Genomic DNA, 18,637 nt, shown 5'->3' on the forward strand with positions numbered 1-18,637 from the left:
CAATCCCGTTATCTCTTTTTCTCTCATTTTTCTATACCATTTTCGCCTTTTACTAATCTTCTATATTATTTATATAATTGCAGTTTTATTAAAAACTATGTGCAACTATATTTTGCATATCAAATATTCCATGTATTCAATAGAACAGGTATTTTTTCAGTCAACTTTTTTACAATATGAATATCATATAAATAGAATTTAGATATATAGAATGTACATATATTCTATATATATGATAAATACAATTTTTCTGGTAAGTAAGTTCAACGCTATACAAATTTTTCCTTTGTTTACGAGAAAGTCAACAAACAGAGCGAAGCCATCTTGGTGTTTTTTTAGTTCCTAACTTTTCACTTTGGATAAATAATAATAATAAGTTTTTTATCCGAAAAATAAACTTATCTTTACCTGTTCGTTGCATTATTGTCGATATTTTATTTTCCAAACTATTATTTATTGCGTTTTGTTGTTCGTAGAGTTCACTTTCCTGGTCACCTTTCCTAATTTTTATTCATTGTTGTCAACAAGTTTTCAGACATAATGCCGTCTTATTTATTTCTTTTTTCAAATTTTATCGAATTGAATGAATCATGCTGTTCAACCAAGACTTACAGACATCCTAAAAGTGTATTAAAAAACGTTTGTTGTAGTTGTAGTAGTAGTAGTCAGTGTTGAATATTTTAATTTTTAAATAATTAGCTTTGTTGAAAAAATTGTATTAAACTGAATATTTTAAAAAAGTTTAACAAACATATTGTTGAATAGAATAAAATAACCTCAAACCCACCCACCTCTAAAGAGCTTAAAGAACTCTAAAATTTTTTCTCAATCTCTATTTCACTGTTTCAAATAAATAAAGCATGAAGCTGCTTGAAAATCCCAAATTGGAAGCCATGTCCCATAAGTTACAAATCGACAAACCTGACTGTCGATTTGAAGGCAGGTGAGTATGGAAAAAATGTTATATTAAGTATGAATATTTGTTTTAAGAATATTATTTTGATGGTAATTTAAAAAATGTCATTTCTTTAGTGTCATAAAGAATCATATTTTTCATTATTACTTAATATTGTATCTGCTTAATAATCTTATTTAATAATGTTATACATAAAATATATACATGCATGCATAATTCATTACATTAACAATTGCAGTTAAATTGTCATAAGTAAAAAACACTAATTTTTTATAACAAACCTTGCTCTCATTAATTTTGTTCAGTGAATTGTGTAAAAGTCAACTAACATATTCTCTTTTATGACAGACTAGAGAGTTACAGTTGTAAAATGGTTACAAAGGACAAAAGGTTATTCAAACTGATGAGCAACGAGATGGGTCTCTCCCCTAATGATCTTCAAGCCCTCTCACCCCCTGTTAATATGTTTAGCTCCAGCCCTACTAGGTTTGGTTTGTTTTTTATCTGTTAGAAAGAATGTTTTTTGGTGTAATTTCATAATTCCATAATTTATTTCAAATATTTTAGAAATTGTTGTAAAGATGTGGCCGTATAGTTCGTTAAACAATTAAATTGTAAAACACGTAGGTACACATATATTTCATTTCATACCTGTAGTCATGCAAGTTGAAAATGTCAATTAAATTTACTGATTCAATGAAGAATTTATTTGATCGACCAAAAAAATGAATGTGATGACTTAATGTTTGCAGCAGATTCGGCAGCAAGAGTTTCGACATGGAGCCTGTATTGTGTGATGCCATCTCCCTCAAGACTCTTTTCTATCTGATCTCGACACTCAATGAGTCTTTCCATCCGGATTATGACTTCAGTCAGGCAAAAAGTGACGAGTTCTCCAAGGAATCCTCCCTAGCTGTAAGTTCTCAGTCAATTTCAGTTTATAGTGGTGTTAACGTTTTGTGACTTTTGTCTGTGGTTGAGAGATGACAGCAATGATGGCTACTTTTCTTTGTATACTTAGCAGTCAGACCAAACAAGTATACTAGTGTCATTATTTTTTTTACAATGCTTAATTTTTAAGATATCTGCTGTGGTTACGTCTTTCATGTTAGCTATCACTTTAATTGTATTGTCAATTGTTTGAATGTTTCACTCGTGACAGTAGCTGGTGATAGTTTATATAAGGATGATATGGTCAACAATGGTGATGTGGTCAACTGGTAAGCAGTGATAATGTTTTAGTAATTCCAACTAACCCCAATCCTGCACAGTCTGTGGTGAATTCTGTGGACTGCAGACTGCTAACTGTTCTTGGTGATGATTACAATGAGCTGAGCAAGGAGCTGTGGGCAACGATTGATGAGGAGATATGTCTCAGGGAATGCTCGTACTACAGGTTGGTTGGTTGGTTGTTTGGTTGGCTGTTTGGTTGGTTGGTTGGCTTGTCTGGTTTGTTATCTTGCTAATCTTTATGATTTTAATCGAATAAGAATTGCGATAAGATGAAAAGAATTGAGATATATTGATGTTTTCAGATTGATTTTTAATCTTCTCAGTTACAATCCTGACTTGACCTCTGACCCTTACGAGGACTCACTCTGGTTCTTTAATTATTTCTTCTACAATAAAAAGCTCAAGAGAATTCTCTTCTTCACGTGCATGGCAAAGAGGTAGGTTCTGTTAGATGATGTTAATGATGTTGATGGTGTTAGAATTGAGTGAGATTGAGTGAGTTGGTTGTGGTCATGAGCAAAATTGAGGCTGTTTTTTACGTTTTATAAAGATTCGGATTGAAATAAACTTAATATTTTATTACTTATCATTTTTCATACATGAAATTATTTCTGAACAGCATGTTTGGTGCAGGCCAAGGTGATTCTGGCGTCGACATGTATGGTGGTGATGAGGAAGATTATCAGTTTTCTGTAGACCCTTAGTATGATCATCCCAATCATCAGCAACATCATCACAATCACTTTCTTCGTCACCATAGTCAGCTGCATCACCGTTTTGTTTTCATCGTCGTACATTACTCTCATCATCCAATTACATTTGTTTATAATCAACAGAATTGTTTTATATTTTGTAAGTCATTGAGAATATATTAAATGATAATAATTTGTTGGCTAATAATCTCTTATTAGTATTGCTGTTTTTTCCAGTTTAATCATTGCATTAATGTAAAACATCGAATGCTTTGAAGAATATTGGAATGATAAATGTTGATAATTATCATAATTAATGATAATTTTATCACATTTTGTGTTTGTACTTTTTTTGTTGAATATTCCATAATATACTTAAGGACAGGTTTTTATGAACTGTAAATAGTTTCTTGTTTAAAATATTTTCTCCGAACATTTGATCAACATTGATAACTCTTACCGAATTCTTGATAAACTGTTTGTTTGTTTTGTTTATCATTTTTTTATGTTTGAAAGAATGTATGCAGACTGGCGTTTCGAACTGTTATTTTTCTCCATTTTATTTTATTAATATGTGTAATTTTATAAACTGAAATATAATTAAATACATACTGGAGTGTAGATGTTTTGTTTATCATAACTTCTTGTATATATATATATATATATATATTTTTACAATATTCTATAAATTCTACCGAATGTTTGGCGTTAATATGTTTGTAGTTCGTTTTTTCGATTTTTCTCACTAAAGTTTTTTGGTGAACGTTTAGTTTATTAAAATTCAAAATTAACTTATTTTTCGAATTCATGCTGCAAATAAGGCGAATGAATCATCGTCAGTGCTCCTTGTTGTATATATAGGGAAATATTGACTTTGTCAAGATTAACTTTGACGTTGTAAAAATTAACTTTGGTGTTGTAAAATTGAACTTTGATGCGAATTAGGTGTCAGGTTTCTTAATTGGCTGGTCATCTTCTTTGGTCTCTTTTTCTTCATCGATAGCATCATATTCTTTTTTGTCACTATTTACGATGCTAGTTTTTATTACTTCTTTGTTTTCTTTGTTGGTTAAGCGCCGGGTTGGAAGTGAGGCTGTCATTTTTTGTTGTATATTTATTTTTGGTTTATTGATGTCGATTAGGACTGCTTCTGCAATTTTAAGATGCGTGTAGTTGCTGTTCTGGTATATTACTTTGGTGTTGCTGTCGAGGATTTCACGGCTAATTGTGATTGAGTGTGTTGAGTCCAAATGAGATTTGATAGCACCACTCTGTTTATGCATCGTAAGCCTTCTAGTCAGTGAGGTAGTAGTAATCCCGATATATGAGTCATGTTGACGTGCACAGCCGTCAAAGGGGCAATTAAATTCATATATTACGTGATTACGCTTTAACTCAGAGTTATCTCTAGGACTGCAGTTGTTTTTCAGTATTAGGTGAGACGTCTTTTTATTGTTGTAATAAATTCGGAGTTTAACTTTACTATTTGGGTTGGTTGGTGTGACATTTTTATTGATGATATGCTTAAGAATAGCTTCATCTACCTTGTATGCTGTTGACATGTGATTTCTGTAATACAAGATGATGTCGTTATCTATGAAGGAAGGTTATTGCTGTGTAGTAATTTGTTTTTAACAATCTTCTCAATAGAGTAAGTCTTATATCCATTGTTTACAAGCAGGTTAGTGACCCTCTTTAATTCAGCGTCGCGATTTTCAATATCGGAAGAGTGTGTGAATGCCCGGTTCACAAATGATTTGGTTTTAAACTTGCATTGTTTTTGAATGTTTCATTCTCCAGCTGTCCTAGGTAATCAAAACTTAGATTTACCATTGAAAGTGAAAAGGAACAATGTTTACCTTTCCTCGATGTGTTGGTCACCCGTGGCGAAGAACGATTCAAAACCGCGGTCTATGTCAAAGAAACGAATGCAGGAATTTGTTTTTTGAATGGACAAAGTCTATTACCAACATATATATATATATATATATATATATATATATATATATATATATATATATATATATATATATATTTGGGTAGGCTCAAAAAATTGTGAACACTCACATATTTCATGGGAAACATGAATAAATTTGCTTGTGAATCGAACAGATTAAAATGTTTAGGTAGCAATCTTTCATCCTTAATTAGAACTATTATTCCTAACATAAATTATGAAGGTTTTGTAAAGTTTAAGGTTTTAATATAGGAGAAAAAAGAATATGAACCAGAGAACCGAAAATTAGCTAAAAATCTGGTAAATTGGAAGTTGTGAATTGAGCTTCAGTAATTCATCTTACTTACTATTTTATTGTCGTCTGGTAGCTATAAATACTCTATGGTTGTCTAGGTAACGCGTGGAAAAGAAATATTTGCAAAAGCTAGTTTAATTTTGCTTATTTGTTTTTTAGTTTTTTAATTTTAGGAAATTAATTGATTTTTTGCTATAAGTCATGCCTAAACGTGCTAGAAAAGATCTATCAGATGATTTAAAGCAGTCAATAATAAGAAGTGTTGCGAATGGATTGACTTACCGTCAAATATCACACTATTTTGGTGTTTCTGTTGGATCTGTTGCATCTATTGTTAAGGCAAGATTGTCTTCATTTCTAAGTTGTGATAGTGGTTTCATAGAATTGTTTAATTAAATCTTGATATTTACTAGTCATTTTAGTTCATGTATGTATTCTCTTACAGAAACATACTGAAACAGGATCGGTTTCTTCAAGGAGGAAGAATTGTGGTCGAGTTTGTAAAGTTTCACCCCGCATGCTCCGAAGCATTGAGATTGCTGTACGTCGGATTGCTGTAGCAAAAAGCTACAACAAGAATTGAGGCACAGTGGTTTAGATGTTGGAACAAGTACCATCAGAAGATATCTAAAAAAGATGGGACTTGTTTCAAGGGTTGCACCACCTAAGCCACTTCTTACACTTCGACATAGGAAACTGCGACTAAGCTTTGCAAGGAAGTACATAAGCAAAGACGAAGAATTTTGGCGAAAAGTCCTCTTTACTGATGAAACTCGCATCTCAATTTGTAATGATGCAAATAAAGTTCGCTTTCGCAGAAAAACTGGAGAGAAACTGAACATATTTACTCCAACTGTGAAGCATCCTGCATCAGTTATGCTGTGGGGAGCATTTGCGGCTTCCGGAGTTGGCCGAATCAGGTTTCTTGAAAAGGGAGAGGTATGCAACAGTGCATGGTATATTAAAGTTTTAAACCAGCAGGTGAAATGGTCTACAAGAACCCTCTTTCCAGGAACAGATTTCTGGCTGCAAGATGATGGTGCTCCTTGCCATAGGTCAAAACTAGTGAGAGACTTTGTCATGGCCAATGGATGGAAAACTTTAGATTGGCCTCCTCAATCTCCAGATCTTAATCCCATAGAAAACTTATGGTACCTGCTCAAAAGAAAGGTTTGGACCAAGAACTTCAGCAATGCAACTGAACTAAGGGAAAAAATTATTTCTGTATGGAATTATGGTTTGGAAAATGAACTACTTGAGAAGCTGGTACTTTCAATGCCTTCTCGTCTCCTTGCAGTCATCAAAGCTCGAGGTGGCTCAACCAAATTTTAGAAGAGAACAGAACTTATTTTTAAGCTCTTTTGAAACATAATAAACCTTCTTAACTATTTAGAAAAATTTTATACAATATTAACAAAAAAAGAGTTAGTTATAACATAAATTTGTTCAGTTTAATAAGCGTTCACAATTTTTTGAGCAATACTGTATATATATATATATATATATATATATATATCATACATATATGTATAACGTTATCAACATTAATTTTTTTATTTACAGTTTTTTATATTATTTTATACTTGAAATGATTACAATCATATATCTTGATCAGAATCAACATGTATGATTACAATACATTACTATAGAACACCTTCGATATTCTTATTTTTGATGTGATTCAGTACATTAAACTCTGTTGAGGTGTAAATTGGAAAACAGGATTTGTCAGTGGTGTTTAAATTGCGCATAGTGTAGTTAATCGATCAAACAGCCGAAGTTTAATCCAGACGTATATGGTGTAAGATCGAATTTTTAGTGGTAAAATATTAAAAATTTTAAATTAGCTTTTCTAATTTTGACATTGTGATATTGATAAGGAGATCGAGATTGCGGTGTTATGGACGTGTGTTGAGAAGGGATGAAAGGGTCGGGATTAGGCGAGCATTGGAGTTCGAGGTTGAAGGAGTGATAGGGAGGGGTCGTCCGTGATTGGGATGAAGAGAGCAGGTGGAGAAGGACAGAGTGAAAGTGGGGTTGCGTGATACTGAGGCGAGTGACTGATGTGAATGGCGTCGAGGGGTATTTCGGTTTCATCATAGGTAGCCAAACGACAACCCCGATCTTGGGAAAAATGTCGTCTAAACGTGCGTTGTTGTTGTTTTCAAATTTTCTCTTAGAAAGCATTATTTCGAGCTATTTGTGTGAAAATTGTACATGGTTATTTAGTTAGATGACGGAATGTTTCTGCGAAGTTGCTCAACACGTGCGTGTTTTAACTTATACCATCTTCCGACGTGATTTTTTTTTGGTTTTGCTTAGCATTTCCTGCACAAGCTTTCTAACCATGCTTGAATCTAGTTATGCATTAAAACTAAACTTGCTACGGACTGCGGCTCACGATTGTGTAGAATGGGTTGTTTCCCGGAACGAAACATTTTTTTTCCTTAGTTTTTTTCATCTCAAAAGGAAAAAAGTGTCTAAAACATTTCGTTCAAAATTGATATGTTGGATAGCATTCAGACGTTTTTGAATCAGCATTGCCTTTGATTTTCAAAAGTTTATATTTTCACTATTTTTTATTGATGATTGCCACTAAGGTTTAATGGCACAGCAAATAATAATTAACGACCAAAGAAATTTTTTAAACGAAATAAAATTACACGATTAGAATGACCTGACCAAACATTCTTTTATTCACGAGCTTTATTGTCAGCTACTGTATCATCAGTTGTGGCTTGTTGATACGAATTAAAAATAACTTTGAAGTGTTTGACTCTTGCAGCTCACGCAGATTACTGTAGTAGTCATTATTTTTAGCAAGCAATGCATATTCATAAAAAACTTGAAATGGCAAAATAAACATATCATAACACGAAGGCTGTAAAACTCGATAATTCGTTTTTAGGCTATTTAATGTTTGATATTTTTTGGGAAATTTTTAAGATGTAATGAACATGAACAACTTTGCTTTAAATGTGAAACTAAATAGTAACACTTTAAGTGCTATATGCTGCAAAAAATATGTCGATAAGCCTTGAATTTTAAGGTAATTCCTTCACCACATAATCGCACTATGGGTAGTTTGCAATTTCCCAGTTTGCAACGAGTCAAAATTATTATTTTTTTTTGTTAATTTTAACGGCATTTCAGCTCTCACAATGGCGCTAGGATGTGCCTTGTTGAAATTTAATAATTTATTTCAATACATGTTTTTTTTTGTTTTATTGGTAAATTTTGTTATAAATATTGTTTATATAACTCAAAACCGCTACCACAGTTTGAAAAATTTTTTTGGTCGTTAATGAAATTACAAAACGTCATTTATTAATAATATTTCGAGGCTGATTTATATCTATGTTTCAATTCGCAAAGTTGATGCATTATTCTTCATCTTTCTCTTTTTACAATTTTTTTTTCTCTCTCTCTCTCTCTCTCTCTCTCTCTCTTTCACACACACACACACACACACACACACACACATACATACCAACACACACACACACACACACACACACACACACACACACACACACATGCATGCATATATATCGCGTAATTATATCCTTCTGTGTATTCACGTGTTAATAATAATAATTTTACACAGCTCCTTATACATTTTTGATTATGCAGGAGCCGCGTAAAGTTGAGATGAATGTAGATTAGTAATAACTAGGCTAGGTAACAGGTCAGCATATTATAAGCAAAGTTTACTTATGTTAATGATAAGGTTGTTGTTAAATTAGTTATAAGTTAGATTAGAAATGTTGAATTTGCCGTTTTAAATAGTTTACTAGAGTCTCTTTTCAACTAATTCAAGTCATACTTCAAATAAATGGAGTGTCGTTAAATGAATTTTAGTGGTAACTTGTTTAAACAAGATGGCGGAAATAATATTTTTGTATTTAATATTATTGAGTTTCATTTTAGTACGCTCAATTGAATATTGTATTTCACCAACTTTTCAAAATTGTACAAAATGCCTTATTGCTGAAAGTTCAATTCACTTGTCTGGATGTTTACATGGGACGTGCCAAGATTTTGAATCCCCTATGAACGATGAAACACAACAAAAGTTGTACCAATTTGAAAAAGAATTAACAGAAATTTTTCAGCTGCATAGTAATGTGTTATATTTTACGATGACAAACATGGTGCTAAAAGAACTTCCTTCAGCAATCTGTTCATTGAAAAACATTTTGGAGATACATGTTGAAAATAGCTGTATAAAATCTTTTCCAAACAACTGTATGAATAAACTTAAGTCTTTGAAGAAATTATTGTTCCCCAATAACAAAATTGAATTTCTTCAGAGCGGTTTGTTTGATGGAATGCGCAATCTCGAAAGTATTGAACTCACTTCTAACGAAATAACTCACATCGAAGATGACGTATTTTCAAACGAAACTGATCTTCTGTCATTAACCAACTTAGATTTGAGTTATAACAGTCTGAAAAATGTTGATGCTTGGATATTCATACGTGGAATATCAGTTAACAGTGCTACAATTAATCTTCGCTCAAATAAAATTCATTCGATTACCAATAGGAAGAAATGGTTTTACATTTGTGAAGATTACCGAAAAAAACGTCCAAATTTTCATATAAGTTTGTATAAAAATAAAATTGAACACATCAGCGATATACTGATATTTTTCCCAAGATTTGAAGATGCTGTTTGCTTTTTGGGTCTCAAATCTCCAACTCCGTTAAATTTGGAGTTTGATGGAAATGCATTAAAGTGTGACTGCGTTGATTATAAATTCATTCAAATTGGTAAAGATAATCCTGGTCTCTCTATGTTTGACGGTATTCACTGTCAGAGTCCTCTCCGGCTCATGCATGAAAGAATCATTAGCGTTCCCCTTGACGAATATCAATGTGAGTTGACACCATGTCCGAATGGATGTCTGTGCACTGAGATACCCCTTTATAATAGCATCTACGTGAACTGTTCCTACCAGCAGCTCCAAACATTGCCTACAACTTTACCAGTAAAGACAAATTTAAATCACTTGAACTATCATTATAATTTAACGTTGAACCACAACGCAATCACTTCAATAGAAAATCGTTCCTATTTGAGCAACACTACCGTGTTGGATCTCAGCCACAATAAAATAGATCGACTGGATTTGCAGACATTAATGTCACTCGACCGCATTGAAGAGTTGTACTTGCATTCGAACTCGCTGAGTACTCTGCCAATGAAATTTTTACAAAATTCTTCCACTAACCTGCATGTCATTAGCTTACACGACAACCCCTGGGACTGTTCTTGTGAAAATAAATGGCTGAAGTCTTGGATGATGGGTTTAAAAGACAGAAAGATAGACTTGTTGAACCAAAATAGTGTACTGTGCAAAACACCAGCTAGACTATTTGGTAAGAATATATATTCTGTTGATGATGATGAGTTTTGTAACGATCCACAGAAAACGAAAAGAGATCAAATTTTAATGGGCGTCTTGATTCCCATGTCAATCGTCACATTATTTTCTATATCAATGTATTTCATAATTAGAAGATTTAAAGTGTGGTTGAACACACATCTGAACATACATCCATTGGACAGAGACGAATGTTCAGGCGAGCACATGGAATATGATGCTTTCGTCAGCTGTGCGTATGCTGATAGGGAGAGAGCGATTGAAATGATTAACATGTTGGAGAGCAGAGGTTACAAAATTTGCTACCACGAAAAGGATTTCGTACCAGGCAAGCCCATAGCTCTTAACATTCTTGAAGCCGTTTTGTTCAGTAAGAGAGTTTTATGCTTAATGACGTTAGATTTCATCAACAGTCCCTACTGCCTCTTTGAATTTCAAATATCTCTGCACAGAAACATCGAGATTAAAAAGAAGAGATTGATTGTGTTAATGGATGGTTCGGTAAAAGTAGATCAATGTTCGTTGCCGACTGATTTGTACAATTTTCTGTCATCCCACACGTACATCAAATTGTCAAACAAAAATTGGGTTCACCAGCTCTTCTATAGTTTACCTCTCAACCCTTCAATAAAAAAATGTATCAAATGAAGGAACAACGGAAATTTTTTGGTTCATAACTTTCTGTTCAACTCATTTCGTTTCGGCTGACAATGAAAATATGATTGTATTTAAAAATTTAAATATTCGTATTTGTTAACTAAACGGTTTCCACTTTGGTAGTCTTAAATTTTAGAAAAGTTTTTCATGACAGTGTACCAATTTTTATAAAATAAATTTTGTTAGTTTAAATTGCACGCTTCGACGTCTTTCGCTCAATCTGATATTTTCATTCAACATTTCCATTTTTTCAATTACACTAATAAAGGTTTAATTTATTTTTTCATGTACTTTTGTAATCACAATACCGCTCGAAATTAAAATTTCGTAGTTAAATCATGCTCTTACGGACGCTTTTTGAGTAAAGCTATGAAATTTGACGATCATAAAATAATAAAATTAACCTCCTAGCAATAAAAAACAACTGTATATTCTGTTTACACTGGCGCTAAAAAACTGTAAAATATTTTTTTGTCTTTAAATGAAAAATTAAATGTGTAAATAATATAGAAAAGATTTACTTCGATTGATTTGAAATATTTTAAAAATATCTTTTGATTCATTGTAAGGCAGTTTTTAGGTTTTACTGGTGTGATCTTAAATTGTGAAGCAAAATTTGAAAATATTTTCGGAGTCGTATATATGGAATAATCGGAATATATTTTATGTAGTCAAAGTCGGAAAATTTGAACTACAAAATAGGAATCGAAAAATTTTTCACCCGACTCTAACACCATGAAACAAAAAAAGACAAAACTAATTTTGTACTGAACAATTATTCAATGCACGACAATTGATATGTATTAATTCACAATATATACAGATGCACAACGTTTCGAGAGTATAAGTAGTAGATCAAGTGCGATTGAGTGGTGTTCTGTGTTCGTCTAAGGATATAAAATTTGAAATATAAATGAAAATTCCGAGCTACGAATCGTAATTTTAAATAATTATTTTAAAAATCTTCAGACTGAAAAGTTCATGAATTTTAAAATTATTTCTATTTTATATTTATCGATTTTGAAATTATTTTCAGCGCATTCATATCATCCATGTACGTCGGAATTTTTCAAATCCTGTATACAGTGCGATGTCAATGAAGGTTTAATTTATTTGGATGGCTGTTTCAACCAGACGTGTGCGGTCGTTGAATCGGTCTTGGATGAAAAAACAGATCAATATGTTGAAAACTTCGAAAAGTTGTTAAACGAAACAATTGGATATAAAAAAAACATTACGTCATTAATTGTGAGAAACTCTCCACTGACGAAAATCCCTTCTGCTCTTTGTGAGTTGACAAAAATTACTGAGCTTCATCTGGAAAGTAATTGCATAAAATCTTTACCTGATAACTGTATAAATAAACTCGGCACACTAAATAGGTTATCATTACAAGGTAATCAGATTAATAAACTTCAGAAAGGTTTATTTGATGGCATGCAAAATTTGGCGTCGATACATTTATCTCGCAACAAGATCAGTAACGTTGACGACGACGTCTTTTCAAACGAGACTGATCTAACATCTCTGAGAGTATTAGATGTAAGTGAGAATTATTTGTCAAATGTTGATTCTTGGATCTTCATACGAGGTTTATCGGTTAACCAGGCTTTCATTAATCTCAGGAGAAACCAAATTCATTCAATCACTAACAGAAGGAAATGGGTTTTCACTTGTGAAGAAAACGCAAGAAAGCCTGTAAACTTTCATTTGTGTTTGTTACATAATAAAATAAAATACATCAGCGATTTATTGATATTCTTTCCAACGGTTGAAGACGCCGTTTGCTTGTTGGGTCTCAAATCTCAAAATCCTTTTAATATAGAGTTAGGTGGTAATGCGCTGGTATGTGATTGTGTTGATTACGAATTGGTTAAAATGTGTTACGAAAATCTCAAAATTCCGTTTAGTGGCGTTACATGTCAAAACTCTTCCCGTCACAGGGACCACAGACTCACTCTAATTCCTTTACACGAGTATCAATGTGAGTTGACACCATGTCCGAATGGATGTCTGTGCACTGAGATACCCTTTTATAATAGCATCTACGTGAACTGTTCCTCCCAGCAGCTCCAAACATTGCCTACAACTTTACCAGTAAAGACAAATTTAAATCACTTGAACTATCATTATAATTTAACGTTGAACCACAACGAAATCACTTCAATAGAAAATCGTTCCTATTTGAGCAACACTACCGTGTTGGATCTCAGCCACAATAAAATAGATCGACTGGATTTGCAGACTTTAATGTCACTCGACCGCATTGAAGAGTTGTACTTGCATTCGAACTCGCTGAGTACTCTGCCTATGAAATTTTTACAAAATTCTTCTACTAACCTGCATGTCATTAGCTTACACGACAACCCCTGGGACTGTTCTTGTGAAAATAAATGGCTGAAGTCTTGGATGATGGGTTTAAAAGACAGAAAGGTAGACATATTGAACCAAAATAGTGTACTGTGCAAAACACCAGCTAGACTATTAGGTAAGAATATATATTCTGTTGATGATGATGAGTTTTGTAACGATCCACAGAAAACGAAAAGAGATCAAATTTTAATGGGCGTCTTGATTCTCATGTCATTCGTCACATTATTTTCTATATCAATGTATTTCATAATTAGAAGATTTAAAGTGTGGTTGAACACACATCTGAACATACATCCATTGGACAGAGACGAATGTTCAGGCGAGCACATGGAATATGATGCTTTCGTCAGCTGTGCGTATGCTGATAGGGAGAGAGCGATTGAAATGGTTAACATGTTGGAGAGCAGAGGTTACAAAGTTTGCTACCACGAAAAGGACTTCGTACCAGGCAAGCCCATAGCTCTTAGCATTCTTGAAGCCGTTTTGTTCAGTAAGAGAGTTTTATGCTTAATGACGTTAGATTTCATCAACAGTCCCTACTGCCTCTTTGAATTTCAAATATCTCTGCAAAGAAACATCGAGATTAAGAAGAAAAGATTGATTGTGTTGATGGATGGTTCGGTAAAAGTAGATCAGGGTGCTTTGCCAGAAGACATTTTCAATTTTTTGAAATCACATACCTACATTGAATTATCTTGCAAAAGGTGGATCGATCAACTGCTTTATAGTTTACCAATCAAGCATATTTAGAAATTTGAAAGGCTAATCATTGGGATCTGTCGTTTTAAATAATTGAATGAATACCAAAATGCAATATTTTTATCATTAATCTTTTTGCACAGTCAAATCTCAATCTTTGTTTTCACGAACAATGTTATTATTCCATTGATTTTTTTTCATTAACCTTAAATTTGTTTCATACAGGCCATCATCAATTTAAACTTCTTTTTTTTCATTTTTCTGTTTCACTTCTATTTTGCCCGTGTGTTTTTCTATTTCTATTTGTTTTTATTAAATTTTTTCTTTCAATTTTGAGTCATATATCAGATAATATCTTTTTTGTTCATGCATGATTTATAATTAGACGCTATTTTTAACACATGTTGCTGTTACTTTATGTTTCAGTAAATTTAATATGCAGTTGCAGTTGTAAATTTAATATGTCGTGTTGTTTATCAAACTACAATATCAGCTGAACAATACGAAATAAAAATTTCTGAAAAATTTATTTAAAATTTTCGTTTTGCGAAAAAATGTTAAAAGTCGTCTATTAAATTAATATTTTTCTTAATGAGTTTTATATCGGTGAATTGTTTATAATATATTTTATTGAAATAAATATAAAAATCGTATTTGACTTAGCGAATTGACAATAAAAATCTTGACCGTAAAATTGTAAGGAGAGATACTTTATTTTCCCAGGTATTTATAGCAAGTCGCCTTTGCCTTGCTGGGCCCACACCACTCTATCTAAAAATCAAAGATTATCAGACGCGTATGATTAGATAGGTGCTTGCTCGTGCAAACGAACGTAATGTGTGTGTGCGTCCAGTGGTATGGATAGTACAATTTTTGTGACACGAAAGTTCAATAATAAGGATAGAATAAGTAAGATGTAAGCATCTTGGCGTTTGACAAAGCTGCATTATAAAGAATAAAAATATTTAACGTATCCTCTCTTGTTTGTAATTATTATTTGTAAATTTCCGCGCTCTTAAAATAAAATTACTTGAGTTATTTTTTGAAAATGTTATTTACTACTTCACCAGGTTCAAGCGTATACTATTTGTCATTGGTATATTTTTAATTGATATTTTGGCGGACAATTTATAATAATTTTGAAGAGACCTACTCGTAACTCAAGTGATTTGTTGTAAAATGTTGAATCTTTGAAGACACTTCAATAAACTGCATCAAGATTTTAATTTATTTCTGAAACATAACTCATACACATAATATTTTCTAAATTTATGTCAATCAATTTTCATAAATATAATGTTCAAAAAGTTTATTATATTTTCAATTTGGGTTTTCATGATTTGGAATTTATGTTTGGGACAATCAACAGATCCGTGTTCTTCAGATATTTTCAAAAATTGTGTAGAATGTCAAATGCACGAGTCCTATATTTATTTGTATGGTTGCTTGAATTATACCTGCCAAATTGTTGAAAATCCTATACTCGATGAAACAAAACAGAAAATCAAACAGTTTGAAAATGGTTTGCAGGATATCATCAGCTCCAGACGTAATGTGAAAACGTTGGTAATTAAAAATTCACCACTGACAATTATTCCATCTGCAGTAAGAAATTTAGTCAATATAATTGAACTTCGAATTGAACGCTGTTGTTTAAAGTTAATTCCCGAGGGACTTTTTAGCGGGCTTCAATCATTAAAAAATTTGTCGTTTGAAGGCAACCAGATTAATCATCTTCAAAGCGGTTTGTTCGACGGGCTGAACAATCTGGTGTCAATCAACTTGAGATCGAACGAGATCAACGGAATAGATGACGACGTCTTCTCAAACGAAAATGATCTTCCATCATTAACTACTTTGGATTTAAGTTACAACAACCTGACAAGCGTTGACGCCTGGATTTTTATCAGATTATTTTCGATGAGATTTGTATACATAAACCTTCGTTTTAATAAAATTAATTCTTTTACTAATAGAAAAAAATGGTTTTATGTTTGTGAAAATTTTATTAATAGAACATTTAATTTTCAGTTGAGTCTTTACAGGAACGAGTTGAAACATATCAGCGACTTATTAATTTTTTTTCCAAAGTTTGATGATGCTATTTGTTTTTTCAAGCGGCAATCTCTAGGTCATCGTCAAGGTCATCCAGTAATTGAGTTAGCAGAAAATGCAATAACATGTGATTGCATTGATTACGATTTAATAACATTTGCTACAAAGGACCAAGCTGTTGCGATACTTGATGGCGTTCGCTGTCGGAGTCCACCTCGTCACATGTACTCCAAACTTTTTCAGATTCCTCTCAGCGAGTTTCAGTGCGAGCTGACACCATGCCCAGATGCGTGTCAATGTGCTGAGATACCATTTTATGAGAGCATCTATGTTAATTGTTCTTCAAAACAGCTCAAAACGTTACCTCCACTTTTACCCACAAAAACGAATTTAAATCATTCAAGATATCATTATAATTTAACATTCAGTCGTAACATGATTAGTTCAATGGACGATCGATTTTATTTGAGCAGTACGACTGTGTTGGATCTCAGTTATAATGAACTAAATCAATTCGATCTGTCGACTTTAATGTTCTCAACTACTTTAGAAGAATTATATTTGCATTCAAACAATCTGGTCTCAGTGCCGCCTGAATTTTTGCAGAAATCTTTTCCTAAACTGAAAGTGCTAACCCTTCATGACAATCCTTGGGATTGTTCCTACGAGAATAAATTTTTGAAATCATGGATGATGAGTTTAAAAAATGGGAATGTAAGTTTGTTGCATGAAAACAGCATCCTATGCCGAACTCCGACAAGACTTTCAGGCAAAAGTATTTTCTTCGTGAAGGACGAGGAGTTTGCTAACGACCCGAAAATTAATTATAGAAACAGGGTGATACTGTGTATACTTATTCCTTTATTTGCCATTGAAATATTTGCATTAGCCATATTCCTAATACTTAAAAAATTCAAAGTAAAATTGTACACATATCTGAACATACACCCTTTTGACAGAGACGAATGCACAGACGAGTACATGGAATATGACGCTTTTATCAGCTGTGCCTTTTCCGATAGATGTAGAGCGATTGAACTTGTTTCAACTTTGGAGAACAGAGGCTACAAAGTCTGCTACCCTGAGAGAGATTTCATTCCAGGTGAGCCGACAACAAGTTTCGTATCAAAGAGTAGACGAGTCATTTACTTATTGACGTTGGATTTCGTCAACACACCTCGTTGTTTGTTTGAATTTCAAATATCTCTGCAAAGGAATCTGGAAGTGAAGCACAAGCGAATAATTGTTTTGCTGGACAGTTCATTAAAAGTCGATCAGAAATTATTACCAAATGATATGTTCAATTTTCTGACAACACACCATTGCATTGACTTGCTTAAAAATAACTGGACTAATCAACTGTTTTACAGCTTACCCATCAAACCGTTAAGAAGATTAATCAATGAAAAAGATGCGATTAACAATAACTGCATATTTATTATTAAACAAATTTTTCATTTAAATTTTTACAAACTCTCATTCATGAAATAGCGATAGTTGTGGTTACGAAATCTACTGCAAAATATGCGATTAAACACGTTTGCAGGCATCAAATTTTGTGGCTTTAACGAACAAACCAATGAATGTTATAAAAAAATTTTATTTGAATGATTGGCTAGCAAATTTTCTTTCCATAAATTATTCAGCCTTCAATCAATCAATCAATTAGCTTATAAAGCGCTATTTCCGCGATGTTCAACAGCGCTCCTCAATGAATTTTGAAAACAGATGGGTCTTGAGATCCGCTCTGAACTTCGCAAGTGATGGAGAAATAGTTAGAGAAGTAGGTAGAGAGTTCCAGAGAAAAGGACCAGAAAAAGCAAAAGCAGATTTGGCAAAAGAGTGTTTAACACGAGTTAAGAAAAAGCGAGAAGAAGAAGACGATCGTAAACCGGGGCGTTTAGGTTCAATTAATATATCTGATAAGTACTTAGGAAATAATTTAGATTGAGACTTATACATGAACGTGCAAATTTTAAAAATTATTCTATATTTTATAGGTAGCCAGTGCAAGAGAACAAGATATGGAGATATATGAGAAAAGAAAGGGGCACGAGCAACTAGAGCAGCAGAGTTAAAAGCTTTACTTAAAGGATAGAGTATAGAGTCAGGAAGACCATAGTAGAGCGAGTTACAATAATCAATCCTAGATAAGACTAACGAAGTAACAAGAAGGAGAAGAGTAGGATCATCAAGAAAAGGCAAAAGTTTTTTTATTCTACGTAGATGAAAGTAAGAGCTTCTAGCAACACTATTAATCTGAGAAGAGAGAGACATAGTAGAATCAAAGATAAAACCTAGACTACGAAACTTATGAGAGACATCAAGAGTTTTAGAATCAGGTAAGATAATAGGAGGAATAGTAATTGA

The 18,637-nt window shown here is 32.8% G+C and overlaps 4 protein-coding genes across 4 annotated transcripts in view; all 4 read left to right on the top strand.

The window, feature by feature from the left end:
* Positions 1 to 860: 860 nt before the first annotated feature.
* HELRODRAFT_166724 (hypothetical protein) lies at positions 861 to 2,853 on the top strand (the record flags this gene model as incomplete). Its single annotated transcript, XM_009011947.1, has 6 exons — positions 861 to 943; positions 1,265 to 1,402; positions 1,669 to 1,831; positions 2,188 to 2,312; positions 2,473 to 2,586; positions 2,769 to 2,853. 6 exons carry the CDS (start codon positions 861 to 863, stop codon positions 2,851 to 2,853), a joined length of 708 nt encoding a protein of 235 aa, XP_009010195.1.
* Positions 2,854 to 10,678: 7,825 nt separating this feature from the next.
* Positions 10,679 to 11,053, top strand: HELRODRAFT_144964 (hypothetical protein; the record flags this gene model as incomplete). Its single annotated transcript, XM_009011948.1, has 1 exon — positions 10,679 to 11,053. A coding segment is annotated over one exon (375 nt), but the record flags the coding sequence as incomplete, so codon positions are not given.
* A 1,329-nt stretch (positions 11,054 to 12,382) lies between these two features.
* Positions 12,383 to 13,552, top strand: HELRODRAFT_144438 (hypothetical protein; the record flags this gene model as incomplete). Its single annotated transcript, XM_009011949.1, has 2 exons — positions 12,383 to 12,591; positions 13,330 to 13,552. Coding segments are annotated over 2 exons (432 nt in total), but the record flags the coding sequence as incomplete, so codon positions are not given.
* A 1,916-nt stretch (positions 13,553 to 15,468) lies between these two features.
* The window catches only part of HELRODRAFT_190054 (hypothetical protein), a 4,336-nt gene continuing 1,167 nt past the window's right edge, over positions 15,469 to 18,637 (top strand). The window contains exon 1 of the mRNA XM_009011950.1: positions 15,469 to 17,914. Within this exon, the coding sequence (XP_009010198.1) occupies positions 15,509 to 17,758 (2,250 nt within the window). The 5' untranslated portion in view covers positions 15,469 to 15,508 and the 3' untranslated portion in view covers positions 17,759 to 17,914. The remainder of the gene's footprint in view (positions 17,915 to 18,637) is intronic.

This window comes from Helobdella robusta, assembly GCF_000326865.2.
Source record: "Helobdella robusta unplaced genomic scaffold HELROscaffold_10, whole genome shotgun sequence".
NCBI classification, from domain to species: Eukaryota; Metazoa; Annelida; class Clitellata; order Rhynchobdellida; family Glossiphoniidae; genus Helobdella; species Helobdella robusta.